This window comes from Perognathus longimembris, chromosome 2 (assembly GCF_023159225.1).
Source record: "Perognathus longimembris pacificus isolate PPM17 chromosome 2, ASM2315922v1, whole genome shotgun sequence".
In the NCBI taxonomy this organism is placed as follows: domain Eukaryota; kingdom Metazoa; phylum Chordata; class Mammalia; order Rodentia; family Heteromyidae; genus Perognathus; species Perognathus longimembris.
Window position 1 is genome coordinate 8,559,834 of NC_063162.1, and position 17,860 is coordinate 8,577,693.

At 49.8% G+C, this 17,860-nt stretch overlaps 1 protein-coding gene across 1 annotated transcript in view; it reads right to left on the reverse strand.

The window, feature by feature from the left end:
- Plpp4 (phospholipid phosphatase 4) overlaps positions 1 to 17,860 on the reverse strand; it is an 82,643-nt gene that overhangs the window by 50,176 nt on the left and 14,607 nt on the right. Inside the window, exon 2 of the mRNA XM_048334881.1 lies at positions 2,187 to 2,295. Coding sequence (XP_048190838.1) covers positions 2,187 to 2,295 — 109 coding nt within the window. The remainder of the gene's footprint in view (positions 1 to 2,186; positions 2,296 to 17,860) is intronic.

The following is a 17,860-nucleotide window of genomic DNA, read 5'->3' on the forward strand; positions in this document are numbered from 1 at the left end:
CATATTTTTAAAGAAATCAAGCTGTTTTAAATATCAGCAAAAATATATTCTCCACTTAACACTCTTCTACAAATACTGGAAGGACTTAGAGGCTCAAAAGGCGGCCAGTGCTATCTTATATTAAATTCTTAATAAGATCCAGGAGGATTGATGGGATGACAAAGTATTTTTCATTTGGGGGTTGCAGATATTGTAAGTGCAGCCACTGGTCTCCTTGTTTTATTATACAGTTGCGATAAGTCTCCAGACCAAATGCAAGATATTCATCAACTACTACTAACCAAGTATGAGATAGGGCTTATTTCACTGGGAGATTAGCTGTCATGAATAGTGTGTGTGACGGAGTGCCCCTCTCCTCTCTGAGCACCACCCCCACTGAACAGCCTCTTGGCTGCCTCATTCCTACTTCTGCCAATATGCAAAATGGTCCATCCTATTTGTGTCCGTAGCCAGAGTATTTGTGGCACTTGTCTCTAGTCTTCAATACAACCCATTGTTCATAAATCTAGGGCACAGTCACAAATTTTCTCACCCTATCCTGTACAAACATTCATCTCCAAATTGTATTACACAGGATATGAAATGTAAATTCTTATGAAGAATGAGAGTAAGAGACAAATAGATGCTTCTTCCTGTTAAAGCTATAAAATCATTAGACACACACTGATTCCTTCAGTCCTAGGAGTTATAGGACATATGAGTTAGTACAGAGATGGAAATGTTTTATTGTAAAGCTCCAGTATTTGTTATGCTCTACTCCCTAGCATCTTTAATATTTCAATTTCCCTGAGACTTACAGAAACCTAGTTTCTGTAGTTATTAAAAGCAACTGTAATAATATTTCAGTGTTCCTGTGATGTTGCAGGCATTCTGGAGTTTGCAGATACAGAAATCTTTTCAATTACCATTAGTTAATAAAATTCCCTATGTAAAAACTGGAGGAATTCCATCCAGAATGCAAACATGACCTGCGTGTGTTCTATGAAAGTTCTGGAAATGTCATCTCAGGTCTCAGAGGCACAGACACAATGGCAGGTCAAGAGGAATGACCTTCATGCCTGGCCATCCAGAGCACAGGGAGCTCAAATACTTCCTGTGCTCTAGAAAGGGCTGGTGGCGATTCTCCGGAAGTGGTTGTGGACACTCTGCTTAGCTCCTCCCCTACAGGGCAGGTTCCTAGAGAAGAACAGAGGGAGACAGTGCTGCAAGCTGGCGGTGTGGGTGTGGCCCTGCTCCTTAGTAGATGTCACCACCTTAGTTGATGTTACCACCTGTGGGACGTTCCCCCATGTCTTTGGGTTAAAGATCTATACCTGCAACGTATGGGCTATCACAGCACCTTCTTCGCGAGATGGAGTGGAATCAAATGAGACTGCCCTTCCTCGTGCTCTTAGCGCACTGAGGAAGTGAAGTATAAAATGTTTCCACTGTCAGCCAGCAGGAAGGGCAGGCAGAAAGAAAAGCGTGATATCCCCACCAACTCTATGGGTGTTTGCTCATTTATTGATTCTAGAAGAAGAGACACACAAGATATGCTCAGGGGTTAATCTCATCAGGAGTCAACAACTCACCAGCTAGAACCAGAAAAGTAGCTAACAGAACTACCTGTGGTGCCTAAGTTTGGTAAAATCAAGGCGTAGCATCAGGAACAGGGGACATGAAATTCTTGTCATTGGTTTCTACTGTTTCTGTGGGTGTGCACACATGTTGTGTATGTGTGTGTGCACACGTGTACATGCGTATATCATGCTAGTTCTGGGGCTTGAACTCAGGCCCTGAGCACTGTCCCTGAACTTTTTTGCACAAGGTTAGCAATCTACCACTTGAGCCACAGCTCCACTTCCAGCTTTTCTGGCGATTAATTGGAGTTATGAGTCTCATGGACTTTCCTACCCAGGATGACTTTGAACTGCGATCCTTCGATATTTGGAAGCAGTTTGACAAAGCCCAGGTACATGAGTCCCTTCTCTTTCCAGAGGGTTGGGAAATTATGATTTCTCACATGACTAAACAGCAGCCATCATAATTTGGAATTGAATTTGAATTTGATAGGCCACTCACCTTCTCTTTATTCCAAGCTGACTGCCATCTTAGCAGGGGTTAGAAAAGCAAAGATGAACACTCCGCCCCCCCGGGGTTTATACTTGGGAGAAGGGTCAAACCAGCCATGAAATTATGGTACTTACAAACATGAGGCGAGTAGGTATGTTGTCTGATTGCACCAAAGGATTTTTATAGAGCCAGATCTCTTCCGGCTGGATGACTCTCTGGAATGGATCCAAAAACTCTGTAAAACTGAAACAAAACAAAGAAAAGCGCATGAAGGCTGAGCATTGTGGGCTGACCCAAGGAGGCCCCTCCTCCAGGAGTACATCCGGCCTTCCGCTGCGGGCACCCTGCTGCTGCTGCTCAGCCCGTTCCAACCACAGAACGACCAAGACTCAGAAAGCCCAAAATAGAGTCTTCCCCTCCACTTGCCAACAAAGCCCAGTTCTCTAGAGTAAGGAAATGGGCTTTTAGGCTGCCCTGCAGAAAGCCTTAAGAACTTGGGGCTAAAATTAATGCAAAAGCTAAAGTGTAATAATACAGCGTGTCTGAGACGGCAATGACAAGCCAGACTCTGGGAAGAAAATGGGCTTAAGCTGGAACAAGAGTGAGGAAGCCAATGGCTCCTCTCCTCACATCACCTAGGGGCCCCATGCTGTTGCCAGCACCTCCACTAGGGGGCAGAGTGAGAGTGAGAAGATTCCAAGCTTGCCCGCAGGAGGGGAATGTCAAGAAGGGTATGGTCCGGGTCTGCTGACGCGACGGCTGTAAGCATACTTCCTCCATTCCTCAGGACCTCCCTGTCCCGAGATCCTTGGCTGGGCAATGAAAAGCCATCACCCGCTATGCTGAGGGGGAACGTGGGGAGTTGATGGCGGAAAATGCATTTGCTTGCTTTCTTGGTTCTCAGCCACCGGCGTCCTCCCAGCTCTCCTGCTCAATCTCTCCCTGGTGACAGCAAGGCTTCAGATGTGACCAGAGGGAAGCCACGGGACCCGGAGATGCAGGGTTCAAGTGCCAGGCCAAGGAACTTCCAACCTGGCTAAGCCAGTGACAGACTCAGCAACTGGGAAGGGAAATCCCAGACAAGGTGCTCGCTCGCTCTAAGAGAAGAGAGGAGGGGACCTGGAGCAGAGCGGAGGGGGAACAGCAGAGCTGGTCCCTTGCCTGGAAGATGGACACGCCTCACAGAGTGGGAGCGAAACAACCAGAAGAGCAATACACGCAGTGCCTAACGGAACGTCAACAGAAGCTGGCGCTTTATCACCACTGTGGTGGTTTTGCTTTAGCCTACAGCTGAATGTTTTCACTACAGAATTCCCATGATTCTATTTGTTTGGTATTTGTGGCAGCCTATTCCCTGCTCCCAAGTGGTTTCTAAAAACATTTTTTAAATGAAATTCAACAAATTTTGTTTGGGAAATGTTTCCAAGAACGCGTAACCTACTTAGGGTAACTCCAGCTTCATGAATACTCCACTTCCTGCATAGTGATTCACCCTACAATATTTTATTGGGTCCATGCGTTTGTGGGTCAGAAAGGCAAGCAAGGCTTAGCTTTCGTGTGGCCTCAGTAGGTGACACCGGCTGGGGTCACCAGCGTCTGAGGGCTGCACCGAGCTTCTTTTCACTATGGCAGCCACAGGCCGGCCACGGAGGCCAGCTGTCATCTGGGAGTCCAGCTAGCGCTGCCCTGAGCCCCTCCACATGGCTCTCCAGCACTGGGGTCCAGGAGGGAGTCAGAATCCTTCAGGGCCACTGGTTTCCCCCAGAACAAGCATCCCCAAAGAAGCAGGCAGAAAACAGAGCAAATTCTCCCCTGCCCGGGAGCCACACAGCACTGCCTCTACCAGCTCGGCTAGTTAGGAGAGAGGCTTACGCCAGCCAGATCCCAAGGAAGGACGTTAACTCTTATCTCTTGACCAGGATGTAGGCAGGGTCCACTATCTCCTTACTGGAAAGCAGGTTGATGCCAGCGATAGCTGGAACGCCACCTGCCACCCACACGGTATTGTTAACTACAATGGCCCCCACTTTCCCAGGACCTTGATTCCCATTTCTGCCTCCACCCTCTAGCGGCCACAGGGCCAAGGCACCAGATACCTTCCATCTTCTCTGTCTCCCAGGCTCTACTTTCCTTATGTAATTGTTCTAAAGTCCCGTGCACCCTGCCTTTTTTTTTTTTTTTTGCACAATTTCTCGCCCTACCCAGAGCAGCAGTAGCCAGAACACATCTATCAAGCAAATTACACCCTGTGGGAGCAGCAGTATCAAGAAAGATAGATGTCTCTTCTCCCGCCATGCTCCGGCCGCTGGTGTCTGCCTCAGAAATCCAGACAGTATGGCAGCTGCTCAGAGGACCGAGGGCCCGTGGAAGCTCGAAGGGGGAGAGGAGGGCATGTGAGGGAATGAAAGTCCTGGAGACATTCCAGAATGTTCCAAGACAGGGTGGGCCTGGACCTCAAGCATCCTCTACATGCACACTGCAGTGCGGTCTCCACTCCGTCTTCACCAGGGGTCCTTTGGCTGTGTGTCAGGTCAGAAGACACCCAAACTTTAATGTAACCAGGAAAGAGCAGGGGAAGGGGGGTACCTGCCGATCCAGACACAGCCAGGCCTGCCTCAGCATCACTGGGGTCCCTGGTCCCACCCCAGACCTACTGAATCCCAATCCACAGGGGAAAAAACACCATCTGAAATTGAGTGTCCTCAAGGACCAGCCAGGTGTCTCAACTTGGGTCACGTACGGGCTGGAGTAGCCGGTCCTTGTCTTACCCTGCTTTTCCCTACTACTCTGACTTTTCCCTTGATAAACTAAATTAGTTGACTGGTGAAGAAATTTCATGTCGGGCTGGGGATATGGCCTAGTGGCAAGAGTGCCTGCCTCATATACATGAGGCCCTGGGTTCGATTCCCCAGCACCACATATACAGAAAATGGCCAGAAGTAGCGCTGTGGCTCAAGTGGCAGAGTGCTAGCCTTGAGCAAAAAGAAGCCAGGGACAGTGCTCAGGCCCTGAGTCCAAGCCCCAGGACAGGCCAAAAGAAAAAGAAATTTCATATCAATACCTCCCTATACTGAGGGTAGGCACCAAAATGCAGGCAATGGAACAGAAGCCTGCATAGAGTCCCAGCTTGTGACACAAGCTAGGAGCAGAGGCCTGGCCTCCATCCACAGGGAAAAGAAGACAAAGAGCCCAAAAAGATCCTGCTGTGCCAGAGAGATGGGGGGAGAGAGGGAGGAAGGGCCACCAACCTTCTCTCTGTTACCTTGGTCCCAACCTCATCCAACCTAACCGTCCTCAAAAGATCATCCCCATTCCCACAAGAATCAACAGAGAAGAAACAAACAAACAAACATAAGATTCAATTCTAAATGAAATCCAAGTTACAGCAATCCGGAACCCTTCAATGTGGTGGAAAATGGCCTCACCGACATAGCAATTCTTGCAAGGATGTCCGCATGCGTCTGGCCAGTGCAGTAACAGTACAGTACAGTACAGTACAGTAACTCTTTGACCACTGAAAGATGTATGAAACTATTTAGTTGACTTTTATTTCCAATAAAAATAATGCAGGCAGAAATGTTTAACGTCCAAAATTCCTGGACAGGTCTATTGGCAGAGCTATTGGTGCACTGATTTAGTTTACAAAGGAATTGAGTCTACAGCTCTATCTTCCTCTTGCGCGGGGCTGAAGGCTAGACCTGTTGTCTTCGCAGTGAACACCGTTTGTCCAGCTCTGCAGAGCTTTGGTGAAGAGGAGACATGCTGGCGTGACTGTGTACACAACTCAGGACGCTTGCACTCCGCCTGCGTGATTGCGGCCTCCCCACGAGAGGAGATGCTTAGCAGGAAGCTAAGATTTCTAAACTGTCATCAGATTTGATGACCAAAAAGAAATGGAAAGGAAGCACACCATATCAGAAAGGCGTGAGAATCCAGTAGACCACGAAGTATAGAGTCCATTGATTGCTAAGAAATGCAATCTTATGAGACTGCACAGGTGGGCATGTCATATTTTCCGCCCCGTCATAAATAAACAGGAGTTCAGCTGCCAGTGCCAGCGTCATTTCCAAACAATGACTTCTTCCCATGTTGTAAGAATTCACAAAATGTTTACTGTCAACACCATTTAATATGAGAATAAAGTATCTGTACTTTGTAGGTCAAATATCTCTATGTAAAAATCATGGAGTTTTGACAGAAGTAAACATATCATGGAAACTATTACTGTCTAAAGTCAAGGAGCTTGTTAGGTTGTAACACAATTCCTGCTTTTGCTTCCTTGCTATCTGAGCTGGGCGATTCTTCTACCTGAATGTGTATCCTAATTTCTTCTTGGGGAAGTGTGAATAGTGTTACTTGTTTTCTCATTCATTTTTTGTGACAGAAGTTTGAATGAGAAAAATATACGTGATGAAAATTCAAAGACATAATCCTAACTATGCCTGGCAATTTGCTCCTCAATTCATGCACCATGTATAAGTCTTCCTTAACTACCTACCACATAAACATAACATGTGCAAATATACACACATACAATAGATGCAAGTATATATAACATAGAACAAGTGCAACTACGCACACAATTATGTGCAAACACACATACAAAGAACATGCAAAACTTACACACATGCACACATATCAAACCTGAATTTAAATGAGTTAAAGGCAAGAAAAAAAAAAGTGCTTATTTTGTTTTGTTCTTATCCCGGGGCTTGAACTCAAGGCCTGGTGCTGTCCCTGGGCTTTTGTAATTTGGCTCAAAGTTAACGCTCTATCAGCTGAACCACATCTCCACTTCTAGATCTGGGTGGTTAATTGGAGATAAGAGTTTCGCAGACTTTCCCGTCTGGGCTGGCTTCGAACCATGGTCCTTAGATCTCAGTCCTGAGTCGCTAGGATCACAGACGTAAGCCACCAGCACCCAGCCAGCATGCTATTTCATTTTATTTTTTAGTATACAGGGAGGTAGAAAAGAGGAAAAGGAGATATGGATGCCACCAACAAATGAGAGGCGGGCAGAACACAACACTAACACAGGAGCGGAGTCAAAGCAAACAACAAAACCCAACACTTTCCCCTCTGGGTAGACCTTGGCTCCCAGCTACTCTTTCATGGCAAATTAACAGATCACTTCCTGTCTCGCTTCCTTTCACTGCCTGAATCTTCACTTCCAAGCAGCAGGTGACACGGAGCTACCACCGGGACCCCTCCATTGCTGCTCTATCCTGGCATCCAATGAAATCATGAGATTTCATGGCCACCGGAAGGTCCAGACTGGGGCCTGATGAGGCAGCAGCTAGACGGAGGCCAAATCAGCGCCAGGCTCACACCCTCACCCCAACCTCCACCCACGTGTGCACACACTTGTGCCCTCCCACTCTCCCTGCGGCTAGCCCTGTTCCCATAGCACATCCCCAACTCAGCGATCTGGGGTATGTATGTGTCATATGGGAAGGGCACAGAGGGGGACAGACCACAGACTACCATCTCATCGAACACGCGTTCACGGATGCATTGTGGGATGTACGGAGTACCCTTCTGTGGCACTGGTGAACAAGCCCCGTTGTACAGACTACAGTCAAGGAATGCTGACTCACAATCGACAGGGACAGGAGACATGAAAGTCTTTATAAGAGGCTATCTAAGCACAGGGTGGCCACTCACGCTGCTTTGAGCCGTCCAGGCTGGGTCCCTCCCCCATCTCCAGCCACTGGGGACAAGCCGGGTCCTTAGCTGTCCCAAGGCATGAATCTATCACCGTCCGCATGCTGAATATGCCAACGATTCAGTTCAGAGCTGGGGAACCAGAAGAAGGGCTGAGCTTAACTCCACAGGGATAACAAGTCTCTAGTCCAGGGACACCGATGCCAGTGTCACCAGTGCCTCCCCTAACTCCAACAGTCCCTGTCCCATAGCCATGGACAGGCAGCCCCTTCCAAGGGGCTGCAAGGTTATGTGTGTGTGTTTAGTGTCAGCCCTCTTCTTCGTTTTCCAGAAACCATTATGGATCATACAGAAATAGGAACCTAACCAGATCACTGGACTTGGCTTAACTCCCGGCTTTGGCATTTGCAGATGGGTGGGGTGAGAAAAGTTACTAGACCTCTCAGAGACATCATGTGCCTCGCCTCCCCCCGCCCCCCGTCCAGGATCGCCCCACCTGCCAGTCCCTCTGAATATTATATTCTTATATTCACAGTAAGAAGTCTTACATCTGTCTAACCTGGATCATTAAAGCCTCAACAAAGGTGGTCTCTGCTTTTCCCAGGAATATAAATAGGTTACTCTACTCTTTTTTTTGGGGGGGGTGGGGGTGGGGGGAACAGTATTGAGATTGAACTTGGGGCCTTGAACTCTACCACTTAAGCCCTGTCCCACGTTCTTTTGTTTTTCGGTTGTTTTTCAGCTAGGTCTCCCACTTTTTCAAGCCAGGATTCACAACCCCTCCATCCCTAGGTGTGCACCACGCACATCTGGCCTCCCCGCCCCTCCCCCCCATTTTCACAGCCTTGCTGAGGAAGAAGCAGGGAGGCGTGTTGGGGAAGGGACTCAGAGGGGAGAACGACCACAACAACCACACCGCAGCCAGGAATTGTCCGGCCATTCTGTGTGCACACAGAGGCCCAAAGAGTGATTTTTTTTTTTGACACTCGACATCAAAAAGAGAAAAGCATAAAGCATGTTTCCCACGTTTGTGACAGGTGTTCCTGCTCCAGCCAGCCTGTCCTGGGCAGAAGGCAAAGCACTTCCGCATGGACGCTGTATGCGGCGGCGGAACCTGGCAGCTGGCTGGCAGGGAGGAGGCACATGGGAGGTGTCAGTCCCGGGAACAGGGCGGGAGGCACTCACTATATGACAGGCTATCTCTGTGAGCCATGGAACCAGCAACCTGCCTCGCGACAGGTCTTCCTCTGGGTTGGAGCAGCTGGCTATGCCCAAACGCAAGAGGTCCTATTAAAATAACAAGCACAGGCAAGTCATTTAGAGCCATTCTGAGCCAAGCCCTTTATGCAGTGCTGCCCAAGGGGCTCGAGTTCATCCTGAAGCAAGACGCAATGCCTATGTGCATCTGATCATACAGAATCATAAACTCCGGGAAGTGGAAACAAGAGGGTTTCTTTTTCTTTGTTGCTGTTTTTGTTTTCTTTCCTTTTTGTCTCTTTTGTTGTTCTGTGTATGGGAGAATAAAGGGAAAGGGCATAGAAATGGAGGGACAAAGGGCGAACACATACCACAGTGGTACTCACTGGACACTACGTTGGGAATGAACTTGTGGGTGGGGATGGGAGGGAAAAACTGGGAGAGAGCGAGGGAAGGGGTGACATAGTCCAAAAAGAAATGTATTCTTTGTCTAGCTCCCGTAACGGTGACCTCTCTGTTTTTAGCATTTTCAAATAAAAAATATTTTTAAAAAATCCCCAATGAACCCTACGAGGTAGGAATTATGGGAAGAATCTTGACTCCCATCTTTCAAATGCAGCACTGAGGCCACACAGTCCTCTGTGTCAGTGTCCGCTATGCCTGAGTGTATGCTGCAGGTGTACAGGGGTCAAGGATCTCCACCTGCCCCCCCCCCGACACAGACACCAGCTCAATTGCACCTGCAATTGTCCTATTGCAAGACTCGACTTTTCCACAACTCAAAGCAGTGACACGGCCCCACAACCAGGAAACAGCCCCTTCATCTCCCTTCTCCTCAACAAGATCGGACTCCCGGGAGGGGAAGAGGACAGGAAGAAAATGAGCAGGGAAGGATGTGGAAAGAAAGCAGAAGATCCTAAGAACTTTCCCCCGTGGACCCCCTCCTGTCTGTCACTCTGGGGACAACTTCCCTTCCAGTGACTTCATCGGCAACTGGCCCCCACGTAGACGGAGAGGCCTGTCTCACCAGCCTCAGATCAGAGGAGCCATCTCCTACCAGACAAAGGGTCCAGAGCTCCACGCTTGGGGGATGGACCCTCTTCTCCTCAACTTCCCCCACAGAAGAAAGATGGAGGCTTTGCAAGTGCACATGCCAACCCCCACCCTCACTCCAAATCCAGCCTCTATCAGCCATGGGGCCCAGGCTCCAGAACAGCCGCCTGCCTGGCCGGGTCCCCTCGCACTTACATACAGCGAGTGTTCTATAAAATGAACTCTTCTGTTAATTACAGCATGACTGGGGGGGGCAGGGGAATGGGAAGGTGGGAGAAAAATGAGGGAGGGGGTAACAAGTTACATATGTAATGGTAACCCCTCTGTACATCACCTTGACAATAAAATTAAATTAAAAAAAAACTAAGTCTAAAATTAAGGCCCAGTGTTTTATCTTAATTTAACATCAGATACCAGAGGGCGTGGAATATCCTAACCACAGATCACACACACACACACACACACACACACACGTGCACACACACACACTACTTCAGGGAATTATGTCCTCTAGTCAAATAACCCTTCTTATTGAGAGGACCAGGTACTGTTTCTGAATAGGGGGCTTCTGTCCCCTACCAGCCCACAGAATTGTTCCAGCAATCTGATCACAGCACCCTGTGGGGACCTGTGGATGCTACAAAGCCTTCGCCCACCAGTTTCTGCCCCTTCCCTCGTGCTGTGTGGCCCTGTGCTGCAGGCACTGTCCTGGTCCCTGCTGTGAGTGCATATGATGAATACACTGCTATCCATCTCATCTCTCTAGAATCAGGTGTCACCTCTGGCCATTTCCCAAACTCCACACCAGCAGGGAATAGGAGACAGCCATAATGTACCTCACTGCTAGACACGCTAGGGAAGGAGGGCATGAGGAGCCGACAGCGGCCAGACGTGTGGGCCACACCTGGAGATGCCATCCTCTCTCCAGCTTCCATTCATAGGAAGTAAAAGGACGAGAAGAGAAGCATGATCAACAGGCTACACTGAGGGAAGCACTGAGGCCGACTCCAAGACCCATCCTGCTCATCCCAATGCTTCTTCAGCTTTTAGAAAAAGAACACACACAGGGCTGGGGATATGGCCTAGCGGCAAGAGTGCTTGCCTCGTATACATGAAGCCCTGGGTTCGATTCCCCAGCACCACATATATAGAAAATGGCCAGAAGTGGCGCTGTGGCTTAAGTGGCAGAGTGCTAGCCTTGAGCAAAAAGAAGCCAGGGACAGTGATCAGGCCCTGAGTTCAAGCCCAGGACTGGCAAAAAGAAAAAAGAAAAAGAACACACACTTACATTCCTGCAGTGGGCCCACAGAACTTTCCTTCAGTACCCCCAACTCCAGGGACATGAAGCATCCCCAGGGAGACTTTCTTCCCAAGAATATACAACCTAATTCATCAATAGGGGGCAATAATAAATATAAATATCCTCAAGGAACCATCGAGTAAATCCAGGAAGAAGGCAGGGAGGAATGTAGCTGATGACCACACCCCAAGCAGATCGAGCAAGGCCAGTGTACCATTCCTGCCATGACTGAATCCTGCATCAAAAACCAAGTGAGTGAAGAAAGAGAAACTGTAGGATGGTGGGGAAATGGTAGTCCTGGAAGGGGAATTGGCTATTAGGGGCTCCTAGGAAGGCACAAGGTAACAGGAATATGTGGGAGAACAGCTTCATTTGAGAATCGAATTCAAGAATCAGCCAGACCAGGATCATACTATGTCGGCAACTTTTAGGCAGTTCAGGAAAATGTATACAAAATAGACATAAAAGAAATATGATAAATAGAAACACCTATGAAATCTAGGATAGAAAATGGGGGAGGTCTTTCTTCTCTAGGAAATTGTTCTGCAGTTTAAAAGATGTCACAGAAAGATCCAGAAACAGGACCTCCAAGGTGAGGGTGGATAGCTTAGAAGACATGTCACCAAGGAAATGCGGATGAATGCAGAGGCATTCTGCCCTGTCCACTCACTACGGGAGTGATCGTGGGAAGCCAGAGACCCTCTATCTAATGGCGTGATCTCGGGAAGGCTGGAGACCCTCTAACGGAAGCACTCACTACGAGAGTGATCGTGGGAAGTCAGAGACCCTCCATCTAACGGAAGCACTCACTGCGGGAGTGATCTCGGGAAGGCGGAGACCCTCTATCTAAAGGAGGCACCACTTGGGGCAGCACCCACCTCCCTGACTGGAGCTGTGGTGAGGAGCGCGTGGGGAGGGGATGCTGAACAGACTCAGCCTGGAGCCAGGCTGCCCCACCGCCACTGGGTTCCCTTCCTGCAGGATTTTGTCTCAGCAGAGACATTTCCAAACAGAAGAGAAGAGCACATTCCAGTGGACGCAGACACGAGCGCAGGGAGAGGCCTCACCAACACAGTGTGCAAACAGACAACTGTGCATCCACACTGTGCATCACCAGAACTTCTCGACACAAAGTGCCTTCCCTTGCGTGAGAACAAGAAGACGGGCAAGGTGTTTATGGACTGAATTCAAGCGAAACCTCCATCTGCATGAGCCCAGGGGGCATGCTCTCTGCCCCTTGAGCCACATCCCCTTGCTTTTGTTTGTATTTTGTTTGTATTTGTATTTTGAAGCTATGAGTTGTAGTAACTCTGCCTGGCTTAGCCATAACTGGTGATTTTCCTGCCTCAGCCTCCCAAGTGGCTGGGGTTACAGGCATGCACCACCGTGCCCTGCTGGATTTTTCCAACTGTACCATTAGCACGTAACATGGTGCCTGGCATGTAGTCCGTGCTCAGCTGAATCATAAATCCATGGCAGCTGCCTCCATACAGACCCGGTCCTCTGCCACATGGAATCTGTAGTTGGAGGCTGGCAGCTGGCAGTCTTTGGCGTGAATGCCCACCGCTGTGTATGGTGTGGGCTCCTTGCTGTTATAAAACAATGCAAGTCAGAGCCAACACGTGAAACCCAAGAACATTCCCATCAAACCCTGAATTTTGAGCTTTTGTGGAAGAATGTGGTTTGCTCATCTTGGCTCTGCCTCCGACAGTCAGTCAATGGGGCTAAGCAGCAGCTGCCCACTGTGGCGGAGGGAACCGAGAAAGGCGCTCAGACCACCGTCTTCCCCACCTACCCAGTGACTTCCTCACGCGTTTATGAGCTGCTGCCATCTTGACTGAATGAATTGAATTCCACAGCTAGCCAAAGCTCAGCCCTGTTATAAGCCTGGGCCCCTTGTAGGAGACAGCTTGGGTTGGCTGTCCTGCAGGTAGACAAGTGAAATGGTGTGCAAATCTCTGAGTGGGTAGGAAGTGGCAGAGTGTCAGCCTTAAGCCAAAAAGAGACTACAGTGCCCAGGCCCTAAGTTCAAGCCAGAAAACGCAGAGGACATAAAGAAATGCACTCCTGGGTAGAAGCTGGTGGACCTGTCCATATCCAAATCACCAGAAAGATTCACAGTGGGAGTGGGAAATCCACAGGAGGGGAACCTGGTCTCAACCCAGGCGCGGGGCATGGACAACCTTGGAGAAGGCATCTGCCTCTCCATTTCTGAGAGAAGAGGGCTGCCTTTGTCGCCTGGATCACAGGGCCTGACAGTGTCTAACTACAGCAGGAACCCCTGGAGCAGTGACTCTCCACCTTGGGGCTTAGTAGACATGCTCATCATACTTCAAAATATTCCTGCCCAGACCCTCAACCCAATTAAGTCAGGGTCTCTGGGCAGCCAGGAGAGGGCGCCCTTATCAGAGCCCCCTTGCGGACGACCACCTAGGTCCCAGGGACACATCTCTTCATTCTTTTCTCTGATCTTACTCACTTTTATTGGAGTTTTCTCTTTGATTTTGTCTGTGCCTCATTTATTTTTCCTGTCAACTGAATTGATGGCTAATGGTCTCTTTTAAATTTTTATATGAAATTCGTATTATCTAGGCTCAGACACCATACACATGTGGTGAGTTCCACATATGAATCCTACTTAATGGAGATTTCCCTTCCGAAGGCAGCCGTTAGCTGTGAGCTCTTGCTCCCCCCCCCTCCTTCTTCTCTGTATCTCTCTCCCCATCTCTCTTGGTGCCTTTGTTCTCCCTGTAAACTATCATGGGCTAGAAGTAAGGCCCTACCCCATAGAGGCCGCTCTTGGTGGACCATATCAAGACCGGAGGCCCTTCTGCACACCTAAGAGGCTCAACTCCTAGGCAGGTACGAAGAGTTTGGCAAAGGTCTATTGAGCTTGAGCGGCCATTCTTGGCATTAAGCCTCTGAACAAGAAGATATAGCCTCTAGTTGGTCCATCTCGGCCTCCAAGCACTGGGGAGGAAGGGTTGAAAGAGACGTATACGCCAGCCAGGCCAAGGACCTGGGAACTCCCATGCAGTTCCTGCTATTGCTCCGACTCTCCCACTGCACTTCAGCCACATGGTCTGAGGGCCTGGAAACTTGCCAACCAGACACGTTCTTTCTACCTGGAAAGCTCTTCCCCACACACCAACCTGGATCCCTCTTCACTTCCTTCCAGCCTGTGATCACACGAGATCTTCTCAGGCAGGTCAGCTAAGACATCTCTTCTGCAAACCAGCCTTCCCTCTGTGCCTTGCCTGGAATTTTCCTGTACTGTCACCATCAAACACACTGTTCATGTTTGTGTGCTGATGTAGACCTGCCTCTTACCAGATAGAATATAAGCTCCCTGAGGACAAAGGCCCCATTGCTTTGTTCACTGTTGGACACCCAAGGTCTAGATTCCTGCTTGATGTCTAACAGGCAGTCAAAAGAATTCACTAGATGAATGTATGATCATACTCTGTAACTTAAAAAACAGCAACACACATTCACTTACTGAGATTCAGGCCAGTCACTGGCCCATCATCCTTTTCTCTACAGAAGAGAATTGTAGGAAATGAAGTATTCCTTGAGGGGCTTTTTCCTTTCACACTCATGTGCACATACACAGAGATACTACACACTCATGCACAGCCTCCATGACAACTGGAAAAGAGGACAGAGTTTCAGATCCCTTCTGGGACAGCACAAGGTCAAGAGAGTTTGAAGATCTGTTTCCCTCCCTTCTCTCTGCATTGGCATCTTGCCATCAGGCAGGAAAAGCGAGGCGAACTACATACACAACGCACAGATGGCAAAGATGGGGTTTGTGGAGATGCTCAACTTCTCTAGACAGCATTCCTAACAACCTTGATCAACAGCTGGCCAAGCTGGGACCCTCCACGTGGATGGGAATAACAGACATCGTTTACCAAGTGGTCCTGTGCCAAGTACCCCATTAAACTGGAGTCACAACTACATTTTACTACCAAGGTCGGAGAGGTTGAGTGACTGGACCGTGGCCACACAGCCAGTAAATGGCAGTGGAGACTAAAACCCAAGGCTGTCACTTCTAGTCTGTGGGGTCCTTCCATCCCGAGAAGACGCATGGATGTCTGTGTTGACAAGGCCGACAAGCTGGGCTGCCTTGTGCCCCTGGTCGTAGGATTTATTGCACCGTGGACAGTGAGGAGGCAGCTTGACAGCCCAGAAATATGGACAGAGAGGGCAGCAAATGCCGCTGCGGGCAGACACAAAGTCTGTGGCCACGAGCACAAGGTTCTTCCACTCCCATTAGTGGGGGAAGTGCTGCTCGACCATGGGCAGCAGAATTACAGGCACTGTCAGCTCCTTACCAGGCCTTCTGCGGTTACAGGGGCGGTAAGAGCACCCAGCCCCGCGGGGGCTTGTGAAGGACTCGCTATGTCACCTGTCTGGAGCCAGGAGCGCGGTGGCTTCTGCTATCCCCGCCTTTCAAATGCCCTTCCGCTTCCAAAGCCAATGTCTTTTCCACACACTGGGCATGCGCGGCTCACGGGGGATGCGGCGACAGCCTGCTCCACACATTGCGCATGCGCAGCTCACAGGTAACTCAACATCAGTCTCTACACCCGCATGCGCAGTTCACAAAGGACGCAATGTCAGTCTTCTCCACACACTGGGCGCGCCAAGTCCACAGGGGACTCCATGTCCGTTTTCTTCACACTGGGCGTGCGCAGTTCATAAAGCACTTCATGTCAGTCTTTATACACTGGGCATGCGCGATTCACAGGGGACGCCATGTCAGGCTTCTCCATACACTGGGCATGCGTGGTTCATAGGGGACGCCATGTCAGGCTTCTCCACACACTAGGCATGCGCGGTTCACAGGGGACTCCATGTCGGGCTTCTCCACACACTGGGCATGCGCGGTTCACAGGGGACTCCATGTCGGGCTTCTCCACACACGGGGCATGCGCGGTTCACAGGAGACTCCATGCCAGTCTTCTCCACACACTGGGCATGCGCAGTTCATAGACCAAGTATGAAATACACACATGGCTGGAGTTCCAACTGTCTGAAAGCTCCTCCACTCAAGGAACGGGTCTTCCCTTCTCCCTGATGTGTTCTGTGCTGCAGAAATCCGTCTAGAAAAGCCCACACCACCAGGCACCCGCAATCCACAGGCAAAGCCCGGGAGCTGTCACTTCCGGTGGCCTACAGGGACCCAGGTATGCGGCCCAGATCCTGCTCCACATCCCCAACCAGGTAACGTGGCTGTTCTCAGATCGTCTTGGGGTCACTGCTCGGCCTGGAGCGCCTGACATGGCAGCCCCTACCTGTCACGATTCCAGGGTCCAAGGGGGACCATCAGACTCTGCCTACCTGGGTTGAGGTTGATGAGCACTAAGTGGGGGGGGGGGGGGGGGCGGAGAGAAAGAGGATTGAGGAAACTTCCAGAACATCCGGCGGACAGCAGAACTCATCCCTCCTCGGAAATCAGGAAATGCTCCCAGGGAGAGCATGAGTCCTGCTGGGGCCTGAAACCATGAGGGGGTGCAGGGTGGGGGAGAGGGACAGGCGGGAGGGTGCTGTCCCCTAGCAGGGCCAGGGGCAGTGCTGCTCCCGTTTAGTAGCCTGTATACCTGCTGTCCCACCGCAGTGGGTGGCAGGAAGGACAAAATTAACTTAAAAATTAGCATCTAGAAAACCCACAGACCTTCCTAGGTCCCCAAAGGCTTCAAGCAAGCCCCCCCCCCTCTCTCTGCGTGTGGATGAAGCGGCTCCATGTGTAATCCTGTTAGGATGCTGGCCCATCATTCCTGTCAGGATTCTCATGACACTTCATTCTATTACCTGACACATGAGCCTTCCATCCTGCTTTGTGCCATTCAAAATCTAATAAGGCTGGCCTCTATGTCTTTATCTAAGTTGCTGACAAAATCCACAGACAGAAGAGGTCAAATTCAGAGTCCCAGGGCACAGCCATGAACAGTGTCCCCCAGCCGTGTGCCAGATGTGCGGCCACACCTGGTGCTCCTGCCACACCTCTGATGGCTAGATTAGACCGAAGGCCGTGGCCATTGTGCTCCAGGGGCCAACACGTGGGAACAAGAATGGTGAAACCCAGCTGACTCACCCACTAAGCCAGCCACCATCGGACAAGCACCCCAGCACAGAGAAATCTCAAACAGATACACGGGCCACAGCTGCAGACTCTCACCCTGTTCACCGTTGTGACAAGGCCTCCGCCTAAGGCCTTGGCAGACTGGCAGCTGCCGAGCACAAAGAGATTGGTAACCTGCTATGGGCAGGTTTTAAACTATGAGAAAGAAATCACAATAATTACCAGTCCAGGGAGTGCATGGAAATGAAGGATCCCACCTCAGTCCATCCAAGAAATGACACAAGAAGGGCTCTTCTGCCTTGGGCACAACCCTGACCAAGCTATCTCTCTCTTGTATTTAAACATGGAATTATGGGATTTCATCTGAAACCTATGTGGCATACCTTTAGATTTGCTGAGGTAGAAGGAGGAAGCCCGCGGGCAATGACCCTAAGTGCTGACACAGCGGCAGGGAGACTTTTTGAAAAGGCTGTTCTCCTGGATTAATTCAAAGCAGGCAGCTCACA